This window comes from Microcebus murinus, chromosome 9 (assembly GCF_040939455.1).
Source record: "Microcebus murinus isolate Inina chromosome 9, M.murinus_Inina_mat1.0, whole genome shotgun sequence".
Taxonomy (NCBI): domain Eukaryota; kingdom Metazoa; phylum Chordata; class Mammalia; order Primates; family Cheirogaleidae; genus Microcebus; species Microcebus murinus.
The window spans coordinates 103,540,344-103,557,929 of NC_134112.1; the positions used below are offsets into that span (position 1 = coordinate 103,540,344).

Genomic DNA, 17,586 nt, shown 5'->3' on the forward strand with positions numbered 1-17,586 from the left:
AAATATAAACATCAAATGATGAAGCTACTACAGATCTCACTGAAAACCAAACATAGCACTACGACGTTGAGTAAAAACCATCCAGAAACAGGTCTGCACCAGAGAGGCAGCAGGGCTGGAGGCTGCCGTCAGGGGTGGGGCCAGGGTGGGGCCAGCGCTCAGGAACGTCTGCCTCTGCCAGAGACTGCGCAAGTGGCCTGGCACTCACTGCCCAGGCCCAGGTGGCTGGGGGACTGCCCTCTCATTGGCTGAGCAGGTCTGATCCAGCACCAAGCAGGTGTTAACCTTGGCACCATGTTGTCAGCTGCTGGGGTGACCCATGTCACCCCCTCCCTGGGGGTTGCCCCATGTGGCCCCTTACCCAGAGCACATCACCAATAGCTCCGATCTCCCCCCACCTGAGGGGCTGGGGCCAGCAAGGGTCTGCCCGTGGGGAGGTCTGTCAGCAATGCACAGAGCAAAGGGAACTCCAAGGGCGCCATCAGAAACACTGGGTGCCGTGTCTCCTGGCCGCATCAGACAGAAATCCCTTTTCCAGCACATGTTCGTGTGTGCCACACGTCTGTCTCTCAAAAGTCAGAGTCCACACCTGTGTGGTGGAGGGGAGTGAGTTTGGGTGTTTGCGGCTCTGAACCACCCTGGGTGAGCGAGGCAGCGGTACCTGTCTGCAAGATCCCAAGAGCCCTCTGCAGAAGCTGCAACTGAAATGCATGGTCGCCGAGGCCAACCATCACCGCGTCTTTACACACCGCCAGGTACGTCTGGAAGAGACACGTGCAATTTACCCGCAAAGGCCATAAAGAAGGGAGTAAATGCAGCCTGACAGATCCTTTCACGTCTGACGTACCAGTCACCTCACAAAGCAGATATTCATAAACGAATTTTCATAAGGGTACATTAATTTTCATTTTTGTTTCCATAACAAATCTAGGGACATATTTTATGTAATTCTGAAAACATAATTAAAGACCTAGTACATGTAAAGTGTAAAATTATGCAGATTATGCTTTGTGAGGAGATAAACTCTAGATTAACAGCTGCCACAGTATTTAAGAAGAGTAACACTAATGTCTAAAATTACCACTTTAAAATAGAAAACGAAGTCCTGAAGTGCATAACAAACTTGGTAAAGAGAAAGGTCTCTGTGTCTTAAGACTTCTAACCTGGATAATTTGCTGATACACGACTTTGTGGAGCTTCAGATACTCTTCTTCTTGATCTTGAATAAAAGGTAAAACTTTGCTTTCTAACCAAAAGCCAGTGTCTTCCAAGATGGACAGATAAACTTTTCCTTCTGAGCAGAACTGTCCAACAACGGAAAGATAAGTCAGTAAGGAAAGGGCTTGGCCGACACGCGGCTTATGCTACTGGAGAGCTGGACGCGGCGCACCTTGTGCTGGAGGTGGATGCTCAGGCGGCAGTGCAGACAGAAGGCTCGCAGGGCTGCAGCTTCGCTGAAGTGGCGCGGCTTCCCCCCTGGCATCTGCAGAAGCGACTCCAGATCTGCCTGTGACACGGAAACTCTCAGGGCCACGTTCTCACTGAGTCACCACCACATCCCACACAGCCAGCACCATCGGAGCCCCTGACCCCCCCCGTGAACCAGAAAGACACCAGCTCTGGTGCAGCCCAACCTCTGCTGACCTGGCGCGAGCTGCTGCACAGGCATGAGGAGTGCACAGGCAGGTGAGCAGGCTCAGCGTCTGCCCGGAGCACCACCCCGTCCACCTCCTCTGCCTGCACACCTCTGCACCCCTTCCCACCTCGCACCTGGCACTGCTCAAATGAGGCTTTGCCTTGGACACAACCAAACTCAACAGCAGCAATGGGGGTGGAGGGGCCGCGGGTCCTGCAGGTGGCGGCATGAGCCCGTCCCAGGGACCAGTTCTCCATCACCAGTGGACCATGTGTGAGCCTCGCCCCCAGTGGTGTGCTCTGAGAAACACAACTGTCCGCCTGAGTCCAGCACCCCAAAGCCTCTTCCAGAACCCCAGGTTCTCTTCACACGGCAAAGACAAGGTTGGGGAAGTAGGCCTGAGCCCCATCTCAGAGTCCTGGTCCAAGGGGCTGGACGAGATCACTGTCATTCCTTTCTGGCTAGAAAAACTTTGTAGCACCACAGACACAAACATCTACACCTTGCTTCCTCTCTCTGCCATCACATGAGTTCACTCAACTTCGAGGGTACAAAGTTACCTTCGACATCTCAAGTGCTTTTAAAAGGCTGTTAAGTTTCTTCTGGGGAGCGGAGAGCAGGCTATTGCGGTTCTGTGGATGGGTCAGCAAATACTCCATGTAAACCAAGGCTAGCTCAGGTTTTACGGGGCGTGTATCGTGGATCTGTACTTTACGCTTAGAAGGCGGGTTGCTCTGGAAAAGGAGAGGGATAAACTGGTAACTAAAGCACACATCCCCGGGAAAGCCTGATTTCTAATATGTAGTTATTCTCATTCTCCAACTTTTAAAGAAACGTGATGGGAACACACCTTGGCCTGGGGGTGCTCCCCCGGCAGCCAGCTGTCGAGGAGCTCCAGCACGTGCCCCACGCGCCCCCAGGCGCACAGGCAGTCCAGCAGCGTGCAGTAGCTCTTGTCCACGGTGCCCTCCTCCTGGCTCCTCAGGGTGGGAATCACGCCGCAGCTGGAAGTCGCAGGCATCAAGTCAGATCTCATCATTCAACAATTCCCCCCACTTCCCAAAGGTGAGGGCAGTGCAGAGCTAACCACTGAGGTCACCGCCCTGTGCTCTCAACCCCAGACGCTCTCCCAGGCAGGGGTCGGGAGCTGCTTCCCACAATCGTGCCCATCAGCTGAGCCCCGCCTGGAACAGGGCAAGACGGCAGTTCCTGGCTACGCCAGCCACACCAACCCCTGTGCCCTCTGCTCTGCGACACCTGCTAGATTCTGGAGCTAGAGTTCCTAATCTTGGGGGACAATCCTTGTTTAACATCAGTAAGCATTCATTTCTTCATAAATATGAACAGAAATAAATTCTACTGCGATAACAACCAACACTTTGGCCACAAAAGCAAGCCATATGTAATTTGAAGTTTTCTAGTACTCGCAGCTTAAGAGAAACAGGTGAAATTAATTTGAATAACATACCTAACCCAATCTACCCAAAATATAATTTTGACATGTAACCAAAATTTTACATTCTTTTCACACCAAGGCTGCGACTCTGTGTTCTGCACTCACAGCACATCTCCACTCAGACTTTCCGCACCGTGTTAAGAACAGCCCCAGACTTTGCAGTGGAGCACCAGCTGCAGCGCACACGTCTCTTCCCGCCCACGGGCAGAGGCAAGGGCAGAGGCTACGTGCCAGTGCTGCTGATCGTGCACAAGGAATCCGGCACATGGCGGAGGGTCCAGCTCCACCGCTGCACGTACCTGAACGGGGGCACGGCCGAGGCAGGCAGGAAGGACATCAGCATGAACAAAGGTGTCTTGCAGCGATCATCCTGTGAGCATGAAAAGGACAGCAAGACGAGGCATTTTTAAACGTTAGGAAATGGAGAAAGCCTCTCCAGGTAACTTCCTAAGACCGATTTTCAAAGGTGCTCAATAAGAACTTCATCATCCTTTCAGCGTCCGCAGGGAACACGAGCCAACCTTATGCTGAAGGGGTAGAGAAGATTACTCGACAAGTATCATCAGACTTGATGTAACATGTTACAACTTTGCAAGTCTTTTTCTTAAGCCCCTGCTGTGTACCAGGTACCAATCTAGATCCTGAAAATCCATCAGTAACCAGAAAGGATGAAATCCCATGTTTTCATGGAAATGAGTTTATCACAAAAAAATTTAACTCTTCCTAAACATAAATCTCAAGAGAAGAAAACTATTCAGAGGAAACTTCATACAATGATCCCGAATATGTTTTGAAAACAGTCTGGTTTAGTGGGAAAGGCATGGCAGACCCCAAAGCTAACAGCTGGCATGGACAGAGGGGCTGGACTTACTCTTCCTCTGCAAGGTGGACAGAGGAAGAGCAGAATGGACTGTCCCACATGAAGCCCTAGCACAGGGCCTGGCATGTGCTGAGTGTGCAATACACTGCAGCTGTATTATTATCACAACAATACAGTACAAAGGGGTCCGGCCTCTACAAAGAACACTAAGAAATATTCTTGGCTGGGCACAGTGGCTCATGCCTATAGTCCCAGCACTCTGGGAGGCCGAGGTAGGAGGGTCCTGTAGTGGTTCAAGCCAAGCCTGGGCAATATAGCAAGACCCTGTCTCTAAAAAAATAAAAAAATTAGCTGGGTGCAATGGCACACACCCGTAGTCCCAGCCATTCAGAAGGCTGAGGCAAGAGAGTCATTTGAGCCCAGGAGTTCAGGCTGCAATGAGTTATCACTGCATCACTGCACCCCAGCCTGGGCAACAGCGTGAGACCCCATCTCTTAAAAAAAAAATTATTAGAGCCGGGTGTGGTGGCTCACACCTGTAATCCTAGCACTCTGGGAGGCTGAGGCGGGCGGATTGCTCGAGGTCAGGAGTTTGAAACCAGCCTAAGCAAGAGTGAGACCTCATCTCTATTATAAATAGAAAGAAATTAATCAGCCAACTAATATATATAGAAAAAATTAGCTGCACATGGTGGTGCATGCTGGTAGTCCCAGCTACTCGAGAGGCTGAGGCAGGAGGATCGCCTGAGCCCAGGAGTTTGAGGTTGCTGTGAGCTAGGCTGATGCCACAGCACTCACTCTAGCCTGGGCAACAAAACAAGACTCTGCCTCAAAAAAAAAAAAAAAAATTATCAGCTGGGAGAATGAGGAAATGGTGAATCCTACAGGAAACAGAAATAACAATTTTCCCGAAAATATACGACACTGAAACAGGCCCCAAATCAAAATGTATCTGTAATTAATTTGTATTCAGTTACAGGGAACCTGCCCGTACCCCCAAATCCCAATATAGGAAGAAAATATTTCCCCGATGTTGCAAATAGACTGAGATTCACAGCCGACTTCACGGTGTGGCTCGAGTGCCATCTCTGCACTCAGAGGAGGACACGGTGTTCCCTGAGCTCCTAACAGCTGCCATGCCTCTTCCCAGAAACACTGGGAACTTACGGAACCTGGGCTCCCACCTGGGCCCCAAGGCCACGCTGCCTATCTGCCAATCCACCCCATGTCCTATGTGAGCTTCTGTGCTTCCTCTGAGATTTCTGGAATAACACTGGTTTCTCAGCCCAAGGTAATTATTTGAGCTTTTTAATTTACTGGTAAATTCGGCAACTAAGATGATTTACCTTCACAGATAGGTCACACTCTCACCTCAGAGCCAACGGTCACAGAAACAGGTGAGGAGCTCGTAGCCCCAGCTCGTCAATGGGCAGGCGGGAGCCGAGAGGCACCCGGGACCAGAAGGGTGGCCCTGAGACCTATGGCTGATGTTTAAACCATGCTTTCTTCACAGTCAGGAATAAACTTGCATTTTTACCTGTTAGTTTTTAAATAGGGAACTTCTTCTGAAGAAAAAGGTCAAGGAATGAGATGGCTCCCTTTACCCAGATGGAAATCGCATACACGGAGCATTGGGCAGCCACAGGACACAGACTGCCTGGGCCAGAAGAGCACCTTCGAGACCCAACTTCCACAGATCTTCGAAGCACGTCCTTGAGAGCCACGGCAGCAGGTCAACAACCGTGGCAAGCGTGCGAGGTGGTAAGTATGTCACTAGCTTGGTTTAGTGAATCTACAATATGTGTCTATCTTAAGACATCATATTAAGCACAGTATGTCTTAAGAGATTTTATATATACATATAGGTTTTGTCTATTAAAAGTTAAAAAATTATTTTTTCAAAGAAAGAAATCCCACCCATGGCTCTGTCTGCCCCAACAACACAGACTCCATTTCTTCAGGGACACACTTGCTTCCCGATGCCTCCAAAGGCCTCAGCGACACTGCCCAGAGCTCGGCACTAATCTGCACTTTCACATTCTCAAAATCGTTTCTCATGCTCTCCAAATCACGTCAGATTCTGAAACGACGTCACCGACCATTAGGGACAGGAGAATCGAGGGCTCTCCTGGACATTCCTCTGGGGGCTGAGGTTAAGAGGCGGAGATAAAGTGTGCGCCCCAGGAGGAACAAGACCTCAGGGCCACAGGAGATACCGCCCACCTCCCCTCACAGACCCAGGGACGTGGACGCAGCCTGAACACACCTTGTTTCGAAGGATGGCTCTAGACTCACCTGGAAAACTTTCAGGTACTCGGGGAGGACGGTGGCAAACTTGTTGATGGTGTACACGCGGGCCTCCCTGTTGTTCTCCATGCTCCTGTGAATGCTCCTCCAGAGGATGACGATGACCTCCAGCAAGCCCGCCATGGACGCCACATCGGTCACAGACAGCGTTTTGTCCAGAACCTGAGACACAGGAGATTTTATTGCGGAAGAATCTAATCATAACAGCTACTGAACAGTAACAGCACTCTCTTTAAAAATGCAGCTCAGAAGCAGAGACAGAAAGCAGAAATGTAGAGAATATCAAGTCTATTTTCATGTCATAATATGATTTTATTCCCTACTTTAGAATCTCTCTTAGGGAAGTGAGTTTGTTTTCAAAGCCCAGCCTATTCACAGGTTCTAAAAATTAGGACAAAAGAGATTAAAAAAAGAAAAAAAGCCTACCCAACAAATAACTTCCAAATTAACCCTATATCTTTTAATTTTTTCCTTAGATCTCCCTTACATGTCAAATTAACCCTATATCCTTTAAATTAAGTTTATCTGAACTAGAACTCTTCTAAAAATCAAAATGTATAAATTATCATTTCTATCTAGGAATGTAACAGTATAAAAACTATGCCTTTTCTTTCTCTGTGTTTTCTGACTTGTTAACAGATGTCACTTGCTACGATGACGCCCCTGCACTCCAGCCCAGGCAAGAGCAAGACCCTGTCTCACCAAAAAAAAAAAAAACACTAAAAAATCATGCTTTAAAAAGGGCGTATTGTAGCCAGGCGCAGTGGCTCATGCCTGTAATCCTAGCACTCTGAGAGGCCCAGGCAGGAGGATCGTTTGAGCTCAGGAGTTTGAGACCAGCCTGAACAAGAGCAAGACCCCATCTCTACTAAAAAAATAGAAAGAAATTAGCTGGACAACTAAAAATAAAAAAATAAAAAAATATATGTGTGTGTGTATGTATATATATATATATATATATACAAAAAATTAGCCAGGCATGGTGGTGCATGCCTGTAGTCCCAGCCACTTGGGAGGCTGAGACAGGAGGATCACTTGAGCCCAGGAGTTGGAGGTTACTTGAGCTAGGCTGATACCACAGCACTCTAGCCTGGGCAAGAGTGAGACTCTGTCTCAAAAAAAAAAAAAATGTTAAAGGACCACTCTAAAAAATGTTTGCTATGAGCCACATCGATGTTCTTAGAATGAGAATATCTACATGATGAATTGCATATTTTCTAGCACAGTTTACAATATAGCTATGTATTCCTAAACCCCTGTCAATCTGGAATGAGAATATCTATATGGCAAATAATGTTTTTCTTTTTGCATAGGATACAATGGAACTACATACTTCTAAACCTTTGTCTTTTCTAATGGTTCAGAAATTGACCTGAAATGTTATAGTGCAAGGACTTCATCATGCAGTGGACACAACACGTGTTTCACAAAGGGTAAAGTTTGTTTTGTGATTTTATTTTAAAGTCCAGTTTTCTTATCTAGTTGGGCACTGCAAAACAATCCAAAAATTTTACTTTAGATGCCCTCAAGCATTAAGAGTTTATTTATAAGCTTGAGATACTGCTTATAAGTAACAAGTGTGTCTAAGTCTTAAATATTGTTTTCTTCTGACATAACTGGTGACTTGGGGTATTTCCAGGAGAATCTCAGGCGGTAGCTTTGAGCAACACCACACCCACGGAATTATAAACCGTGGAACATCCGGAACCAATCCAGTTACGCTGCATCCAGTCCAGATACACAGAGACGTTTTTTCTCCTATGTTAAGTCCTACCCAACTCCAAAATGAACTACAAAGGGCACGCAGCAATTCTTTCAAAAACATTATTCACAAACTTCCAAAATGATTTGTTCAAATAACAATACTAAAGTAATAAATGGAAAATACAATGTCCCTAGCATGAGGGCTGTGGAAGGATATTGCTACTTCCACGTCCAACTAGACTGGGCAGCTCTACTCACACTCACGTTCTCCTTCACGCTCACGTTCTCCTTCTCGCCACCCCCGGTCTCAGGCTGAGGCTCTCGCATCACCCGCTGGATGCAAGCGTTCAAGCAATGGCGGATGACATGGATCAATTTTGCTAGAATGTTAAGATGATCAAGAAGTTATGTGTTTCCTCTATAAAATTAACTTTCTAATAGTAAAATTATAATCCAAAATAGATGAAAATAATTATTTTAAGGGAAATCATTAAAGAAATGCATTAAAGCATAAAGCTTATTAACTTGACAAACACTGAACATGCACAAAGTGTATCATGTGGCTGGGTACGGTGGCTCACACCTATAATCCCAAGATTTTGGGAGGCTGAGGTGGGAGGATCATTTGAGGTCAGGAGTTCAAGAGCAACCTGGGCAACATAGCAAGACCTCATCTCTACCAAGAATAGAAAAGTTAGCTGGGCGTGGTGGCACATGCCTGTAGTCCCAGCTACTCAGGAGGTTGAGATAGGAGGATGGCTTGAGCCCAGGAGTTTGAGGCTGCAGGGAGCTATGATGATACTACTACAGCACGCTAGCCAGGCAAAAGAGTAAGACCCTTGTTTCAAAAATTAATAATAATAAAAATTTCAAAGTAAAGTGTACCATGGTTTGGGGAGAAACACAATAGGAAGTGAGAAACAGCAGTGCCCAGTACCTATGTTGGTGCAGGCCGTGTGCTCGTGGGCGTACTGGTAGAACTTCCTGGCGGCTGCGTGGTTCATCTGCACCAGCGTGACACAGCGCTCGCACCAGACCTCCTCCGGCTGGTTCACAGGCAGGAAGGAATTAAATATGAGGCTCACCAGGCGCCGAGACACAGGCCGAGAATCGGTTTCCAGACGAGCCAAGATGTGCTCCATGGGGCATATCTTCCAGAACTGCACATAAAGCACACACGAAAGGAAACAAACCATTGTTTCTATGATCCTGAAAACAGCCTAAGCAAAATTTCTAGAGCATAACCAAAAAAAGAACCGATTTTTATATTCAAGAAAATTCTTCTCGAATGACTATAAGAGAATCTGTAACTTTTCTGTAGAGTAATTAGAATTAATAAATTTGTATTTTAAAAAGTACCAATGCATCTCCAGGTCTGTTATGAGCTAAAAAAAAAAAAAAAAAAAAAAAAAAAAGTACCAATGCATAAGGCACCAAGTGTAAGGTTGTCGGGAGAGTCAATCATCATCATTTAGCATTATTTTTGATGTATGGTAAACTCTCAAATGATAGCTATGATTATCAATCCAACACTTTAAAAGTTTCTAACGCACCATAACTTTTGGCCTATTGATGTGAAAGAAAACGTGTGGCAGTGTTGACAAGGACACTTTCCAACCCCACTTGCCCAGACTATCTCATACACCACAGCCAGACAACCTGTAAAGTCACAATGGACCAAGGTCCCTCTATTCAAAAGCATCCCAAGGGGCCTACAGAAAGCACCAAACTTCTAAGCAGCAAATTCAAAACCAGAGAAAGATACTACAGCGTAACAGAAAGGAAATAGCTTGAGGGGCCCCACATGGGCCAGCCCCTTACCTGCAGGGCGGGCCACACCCTCCGATCACTCCAGAGACCAGTTCCTTTCCAATATTTTCAACTGAATCTTCTGCCTCGGCATTTAGATATTTCACCTTGTTCCAGCCCCTAAGCACCCTCCACATGCACACACAGCTCTGGACGTGAACACTGCCTCCTCGGGCTCCCCTGCCTCGCCGGCCACTCTCAGTGCTGTGCGTGCCTCTACCACCACACCCACCCTCCTGAAGCTGTTCTCACCAAGGGTGCTGCAAATTCAAACGGCCCTATCTGTGCTCTCAACTGAAACAAGGTCTCTGCAGCACCGGATACTGCCCTTACCTCCTCCTGAAATGTTCCTGGGACACTCAGACACTTCTTGGTATTTCTGAAAAAGCTGATGGCATGAAGACAATAACTAACCCCATATCCCTTCCATACTGGATGCTTTTGCTCAAACCCTCACACTGGGGAGACAAAGCATCACCCCAGTGCTCCAAACAGCCACAGGGAAGAGGACAGAGCAACCGCTCCCAGCCCTCGTTCCCCAGCAGCATGGAGGACAGGAGTGTTCCACCAGATGAAGCTCCCAAGCTGACCGAAGGCTTGGAAGCCAAAGGCAGTGCTTTCAAGGTTTAAGAGAACAAGAAAGAGACAAACACCTGGACTCCTATTCTGACCATTGTCATATCTCCAACTCCAGCCTGGGACCCTTTCTGCCCAACCAACACATGCCAATCCAGACCACTTTCTCAGGCAAATTAGCTCGTATGCCCATCACGAACCTTCCCAGACACCACCTGGCCGGCTCGCTCTCTGCCGTGCACTTGCAGAGGGGAGGCCTGGGACGCAGACATGTTGCGTTCCATCTCTGCTCTGACGCCTCACGGCGCTCTGCCTTACCCGGCAGCACCCTTATTCTCTTAGGTAGACCCCCACTAATAAATGACAACTACCATCTCCATCCCCTCGCCAGCTATTACCTCCAAAATCCTCTGCAAACAGAATTACACTTCAAACACAACACTTAGCCAAATGTTTCTCTTCCAGATTCAGAACTAGTTTTAGTAGGCTATTGAAACAAACGCCATCAAAATTGCAGTCAGCTTTTTTGTTGAAAGTGACATGTTGACTCTAAAATCTATGTGGAAGGCAAAGGCCCTAAAACAGCCAAAGAGTTTTGAAAGAACAGCAGCAAAGCTGGAAAATGTGCACTGGAAGATGTGCTGGGAGATGCAGCAGCAGGCAGCATGGCGCTTGCTGACAGAGCAGTGGAACAGGGCACAGTCCATAGTCAATGATTTTCAACAAAGCACCAAAGAATTGCAGGTGAGTTTAACATTGGGTATTCACACCACATAGATCACTCAAAAAATCTCTGGTTTTTTTCTAACATAAAAAAAGCTGGGGGCCGGACATGTTGGCTAACACCTGTAATCCTAGCACTCTGGGAGGCCAAGGTGGGAGGCTCTCTCCAGCCAAGAGTTTGAGGTTGCAGTGAGCTGTGATGACACCACTATACTCCAGCCCAGGCAAAAGAGACCATCCCATAAAACAAAAAAATCCGCAGATGAAAATGCAAAAAGCATAAAGCAACATCTACCACATGCAGTGACAAGGTGTCATCATTCCTGTCCCTGGACTTCCAATCCCTTCACCTCAGGCATCTGCTACTGAGCTGTTGTTGTCTTCCAGGAACATCTGATTTGTATCTGAGCAAATACACACATACGCACATGTTCCCCATCTCACGTGGCTGGTAGCACACTATCAACACCCCCACAATGCACGTTTATGCTTATACCTCTCGGAGGTGTTTCCCTGCACGCTCCACAAAAACATTCTCTTCCTTTGGGACTTCTCATGTGAATGCACAAGTCTGTCTACACTCACGGACATGCTAGCCTGCTCCTAAATCCTGTAACATTTTAGAGTAAATTTCTGAGAACTATCCTATGGAAGAAGAAAGCTCACAGTGGTACCAAATAATAATGAATTCAAGAATATTATAACCAACATTTTTAGCCAAAAGTTGAATAAAACTAGAGCTAAAAGAGAACCACCACTTCAGTAGTTTATAAAATGCCAACTGCTCACCTACTGTAAACCGAGTACCTCCTCCGTCCTTCTGTAAAGGGGAAGAATCATAATCAGCACTTCTCAACCAAAAACTAAGTGCTTACTGGGTGCCAGGTAGGTGAATATTACATTAAATGGTTCAATACAAACTGTACACATGATAAAAATACAACACAAGGTGGGGCTGCTTATGTTAATACCTTTACAAAGAAAACACACATTGGTAATATTTCTAAAACATCCAACTAAAAACACAAAACATTACGACACATGCAACTGGTCAAACATAGCAGTCACCAGTTTTGATGAGATCGGGCGGCTTCTCAGGGTGAGAACGGCCCTCGCCCCCCACCCCCAGCCCACACGCGGCTGACCCACCTTGGCGGCCCTCACGGCCTTGATCTTCAGCAGCATGTCCACGAAAGCCACCCTCACTTTCTCCGAGTTGTCGTGCAGACTGTACCTGAGGGTGGGCAGGAGCTGCTCCAGCAGCGGGTGGCTCAGCCTGTTGTCCAGCACCATCGGCAGACACTGCGGGGAGGAGACACGAGTCACAGGGCGCTCGACGACAGATCCGTCTCCACTACAGCTACCAGCGAGACAAACATGCCTAAAGAAAATGATCTTCTCTAAATCGCTGTCATGTAAAATGTGTACATTTAATGAATTAGTGTAGTTTTAAAAATTTAAAGAAACAGAACTGCTGGTAGTGTGGTCTCCAAAGACTGCGTCCAAGAATCCTTTAATTTTTTCTTAGAAACAGGGTCTCACTCTGTCACCCAGACTGCAGGGCAGTGGCACAATCATAGCTCACTGCAGCCTCAACTCCTGGGCTTCAGCGACCCTCTTGCCTCAGCCTCCCAAAATGCTGGGAGCACAGGTGTGCGCAACTGCACCCAGATCCTTTTATATTTTTTAATAGCTCATAAATTCTCCGTATTTCCTGACTTGATACTGCATGAAAAATGGAGGGGCAGGCCCCATGTAGTGTAACCCCTGCATTCTCGGACTGGCCACGCTGCGCCCAGACCGGCAGACAGTGCTCCTCCGTGGAACGGGAGCGAAGTGGCCCATCCAGCCAGGCTGAGGCCGGAGCCCAGACCCCAAGCTCCTGCACTCCTCAGGCTCTACTGCCTTTTCTTCTCAGTTATCAGGGCAAAGGATATTTTTGAAATTCTTATTAAAGGTACATACAGGTCGGGCGTGGTGGCTCACGCCTGTAATCCTAACACTTTGGAAGGCTGAGGCGGGCGGATTGTTCGAGGTCAGGAGTTCGAAACCAGCCTAAGCAAGAGCGAACCCCGTCTCTACTATAAATAGAAAGAAATTAATTGGCCAGCTAATATATAGAGAGAAAAAATTAGCCGGGCATGGTGGCGCATGCCTGTAGTCCCAGCTACTTGGGAGGCTGAGGCAGGAGGATCGCTTGAGCCCAGGAGTTTGAGGTTGCTGTGAGCTAGGCTAATGCCATGGCACTCACTCTAGCCTAAGCAACAAAGTGAGACTCTGTCTCAAAAAAAAAAAAAGATAAATTGAAAAAAATTAAAATAAATAAATAAATAAAGGTACATACAGTATGCCACAAAAGTATATTTTAGTGCATAATGCTTTTTTAAAACTTTCAAGTACATCTGCTCCTCCTCTAAAGCACTGTGACCAAGGATGGTATGAGGTGACTGTGACTCATGTGCCCCCACCGCCAACACCCAGCTTGGTCAAGGCCACCCTCCGCGGCCACAACACCAGGGATCAGCACAAGGTAGGAGCCCCATCCCTTAACGCAGCCCAGAGTCTTCACAGGTTGTGTCACGGCTGAACTTCCCTCCCTTCCCCGTGGAGCACCCTCATCTGCGCTGCGGGTCATCTCCACGTCAGAACCACCTGCCGGGACTGCAGGTAGAGCCACGGCTGGAAACCACAGCGCCAGGGTGAGCCACCACCACAAGGAGCAGGTAGGTCCCCAAGAGCCCTGCCCTCATCCGACAGTTAGAGGATCCCCTGCAACAAGGCAGGCGGAGGGAAGGAAGGATCACTACATTGTTTGAAGGACAGGGGACAGTCTAGGCTCAAATTCTGCTCAGAGACCAAAAGGAGAAATGGTCGTGGGAAACTGACCTTGGTGGGAAACTGACCTTGGTGGGAAGTGCCTCAGTGACAAGGACCTGGAAGACACTTCACAGCGGACCAGGGAACAGGCAGGGACAGAATATTTAAATTACTCAAATTAACCCAAACACATTCTATGCAGGTTCTACACAAAGCACTCACAGCACAATCCCACTGTAAAAAGGACTTTTACGTACGTGTTGTCTGTGAAGGTAACAGGGAGACTCCTGAACTGTGAACTGGGCACGGACCAGCCTACGTCAGCAAGGGCGCTAGGGACACTGGAGCCCCGTGGAGCAGGGGCAGGCCTGCCCTCCATGCTCACCAACATGGCCTGCGGGCCCCCTCCAGAGCTGGAAACCACTGGGTGGCGTCACGCGCCACCAACATCAAGGGCGCTGGGGACGCTGGAGCCCCACGGAGCAGAGGCAGGCCTGGCCTCCGTGCTCACCAAGATGGCCCGCGACCCCCTCCAGAGCTAGAAACCACTGGGTGGCGTCACGCGCCACCAACATCAAGGCACAAGCTCCAGCGCCCAACGGCCCAACCCACATGGCCTCATTGTGTGCTAACAGATCGAGGACCAGTTTATACATGTGCCTTCGCTCCAAGACATGGCACAGAGACAAAAAGGATAAATCCGACAATGTGGGACCCTTCCCTCCACACACTAAAACTACCATTATTTCAAGTAGCCATTGTTTTGTGTGTTGAAAATACTTTTAATTTGGTTTTTAAAAGCCTCACTTTGGATATAAAACAAAAACGTCAACAGTGTTGTCTCCGTGGAATAGGACTAAGGGTACAACTGCCAAACACTACCTTGAAGACAGAGCAGCGCACGTCTGCAGAGCTCATGTCCAGTGCCAGCTCCTCTGTCACCTTCTTCAGGAGGTCGATGAGAATGGTCGGAGGCAGCATCTCCCAGTATTTGGAGGTTATTTTGCAAACACCAAGGATCCCTGTGGAGCGGACCATGGGGTGAGGATCTTCTAACAGGCTCTGTAGGTAGGAGGGGAAAGGCTTGAAAATCTTAAATCAGCTCCCTTTACATCAATGTTTGCTTTACACATTAGCACTTTGGGGATTTACAACCTCAAGACAGACGCTACAAGCTACAGAAATGTACAGATTCCTGGATCTCAGAGTGTTTGCAAGAACCAGCCCGAAACACGTGGTGCCTTGTTTGCTGCAGCCATCTGCAAGGCTTTGCTGAGGACTCAGTGCGCCCACTTCTCATGCACTGAGTCTGCAGACCGCCGGCCACGGCCCACATGCACCACTCAGGCACTATCTACAGGCTACGCACCACTCAGGCACTGTCTATGGGCTACGCGCCACTCAGGCACTGTCTACGGGCTACGCGCCACTCAGGCACTGTCTACGGGCTACGCGCCACTCAGGCATTGTCTATGGGCTACGCGCCACTCAGGCATTGTCTATGGGCTATGCACCACTCAGGCACTGTCTACGGGCTACGCGCCACTCAGGCATTGTCTACAGGCTTGCCCTGAAACATAAGCACGGTCTGTGCATTAAACTGTCCAACAACTTTACAGTAGGCAATGGCACAGAGAAGTTAAGGAACTTGCCCCAAGTCACACAGCTGTTGAGAGCGGTGGACTCAAACACAGGGGTCCTGACACTACAGCACATGCTCTACCCGCTAGGTGACACCACCTCTCAGTGGGGAAACAATAAGAACATGCACAAAATGTTTAAAACCACATGAGGTAATAATTCAACGTCCCAGAAGTGACTAAGAGGAAGAGAAAAGGACACCGCAGGTCCACACTGTCACGGAAGGTCCGAGGAGAGAACAGGCCTTTCTCAGAAGAAAGGGCGAGGTCTGGAGAGCAGGCCCCGTGGGCAGAGCTGGCCGCACGGCGGGGCGGAGCACCCACGAGCACCAAGTGCCCACCTGCACAGGGCCGAGCCCACAGACGCTCGACCACACGACATACGTACGTAGAGTTCTTCAAACTGCCTCTGAATTTCACCATCCATCTCCGCTGCCCGGAGGTTTGGATCCCTAATAGGAAATGCTTCAACAAACAACAGCGCGGCGTTGGAGCGAACTTCAGAGTTTCTGGCCTGTGACAAGAAAAAGAACTTCGAACACACAGAGGCCTAGGTCCAATGTTCCCAAAGTAACACTTTTATTACCTCAACTCGCTTATTTACAAATAAAAACAATTATAACACTTAAATTGAAGCCCTTTGTAAGGCCTTCCTTAAACTAAGCAGAACTCTCCGTTCAATGTCGATAAACAATAAAAAAAAAAAAAAAGTCAGCTTCCTTGCTGCAAAGCCCCCTCGTGTCACGAAGAAATGGTCGCCAGTGTGTCCCAACAGGGGACGCCAGGCCACCACTGCCCTCCCGCCAGCCCCACTGCCCCTGCAAGCTCTTCACCGTGTGCCTCTAGTCCTATGCACAGCACGGTTCCTTCAAACACCTGTGTGGTCAGCACTAAACCCATCCAAATTTCCAGTTAAATGGACCCAAGAACTGCTTTTGATAAAAAAGAAAAAAAAGTTTTTCCAAAATCCCACAAAGCACTTGATCAAAAATCTTATTTTTACATCCAAATTAACAACTTTGAATTAGAGTTTGCTGAACTTGTAAGCATAATTAGTACATTCCACACATGGATGGACTGTTTAAAATGCATACCTTTAATCCTCTCCAGAGGATGGGTTTATATAATCTATAAAGCATCTCTTCTACTCCCTGGCGAACTTTCTTTTGATGGTGAAAGTAACTCAGCACCTAAGCACCAAAAAATAAAGAGAAGACAGACAGGCTGCAACGCTGTTTTTGAAATGACCAACCTAGAGGGGCTGTTCTCTCCACCACAGGAGGCCCTGATGCGTCAGATTGCCCAGCAAGACCCGCTACAGGACACATGACAGCACTCTGCACGCTGAGATAAAGATCAATGGCCCCAAGCTATAAAATGGTTTGGGTCTGGTCTCCACTGTCTACCAGCAGCCACATAACCTCAAGGTTGGCCATTTGACCCCTGACCCTTAAGGGTGGTATAGAAAGGTGCAGGGAGGCACCTGCCGGGGTGGGCGCCAAGCCCCCTCTGGTCCAAACGCCCTGACTGAACCTCTGTATCAGCAACTCAGCACTCAGCTGTGTCAAGACACAGCAGCAAAGGGGGAGCCACCACAGGACCCCTCGCTGCCAAGAGCTTTAACCTCCCAGAACTCTCAAATCTCTGAAACAGCCACTCCTGTAGCTTCCTGTCCTTTCTTCCTTTCTAGCCACAACCTTCCAGCAACTCCTTATAGATGATTATCCCCACCTTTGCCTGACTTCTTTAATTCACACTCTGGGAGCTAAAATTAGCAAAAAACAGAAAAATTTTAGAATCAAACAGGCTATGAAACAACAGCCCTGGCTGGGCGAGTGGCTGGTGCCTGCAAATCCAGACTGCAGGAGCTGTGGTCATGCTGCGGCACTCGGACATAAACAACAGCCCGTCCTTAAGTGAGCTGCTTGTATCAACTTTACTCTAAAAGAACTACCATCTGGAGATTATTTTTTCTGATTATTATTTTGGAGCTTTTAATGATGGCGACCTTGGTCTACAGACTGCTTTTTTGTGCACAGTATCATCAAGTTTTGGTATTGGTGGTGTACTCACTCCATAGAAAAATTTTCTATGCCAC

The 17,586-nt window shown here is 48.0% G+C and overlaps 1 protein-coding gene across 2 annotated transcripts in view; it reads right to left on the reverse strand.

Moving 5' to 3' along the window:
* Window positions 1-17,586, reverse strand: part of NCAPG2 (non-SMC condensin II complex subunit G2) — a 51,726-nt gene that overhangs the window by 15,179 nt on the left and 18,961 nt on the right. The window contains exons 11-23 of one of the 2 annotated variants that reach the window (XM_012786279.2): window positions 16,583-16,678; window positions 15,877-16,002; window positions 14,731-14,910; window positions 12,181-12,333; window positions 8,861-9,083; window positions 8,188-8,303; window positions 6,208-6,381; window positions 3,392-3,462; window positions 2,487-2,640; window positions 2,197-2,370; window positions 1,391-1,507; window positions 1,164-1,304; window positions 662-761 (exon numbers count right to left, since the gene is read on the reverse strand). In XM_012786279.2, coding sequence (XP_012641733.1) covers window positions 662-761; window positions 1,164-1,304; window positions 1,391-1,507; window positions 2,197-2,370; window positions 2,487-2,640; window positions 3,392-3,462; window positions 6,208-6,381; window positions 8,188-8,303; window positions 8,861-9,083; window positions 12,181-12,333; window positions 14,731-14,910; window positions 15,877-16,002; window positions 16,583-16,678 — 1,825 coding nt within the window. Of the gene's footprint in view, window positions 1-661; window positions 762-1,163; window positions 1,305-1,390; window positions 1,508-2,196; window positions 2,371-2,486; window positions 2,641-3,391; window positions 3,463-6,207; window positions 6,382-8,181; window positions 8,304-8,860; window positions 9,084-12,180; window positions 12,334-14,730; window positions 14,911-15,876; window positions 16,003-16,582; window positions 16,679-17,586 lie in introns of both variants that reach the window. The other variant, XM_012786278.2, reaches the window with a different exon arrangement.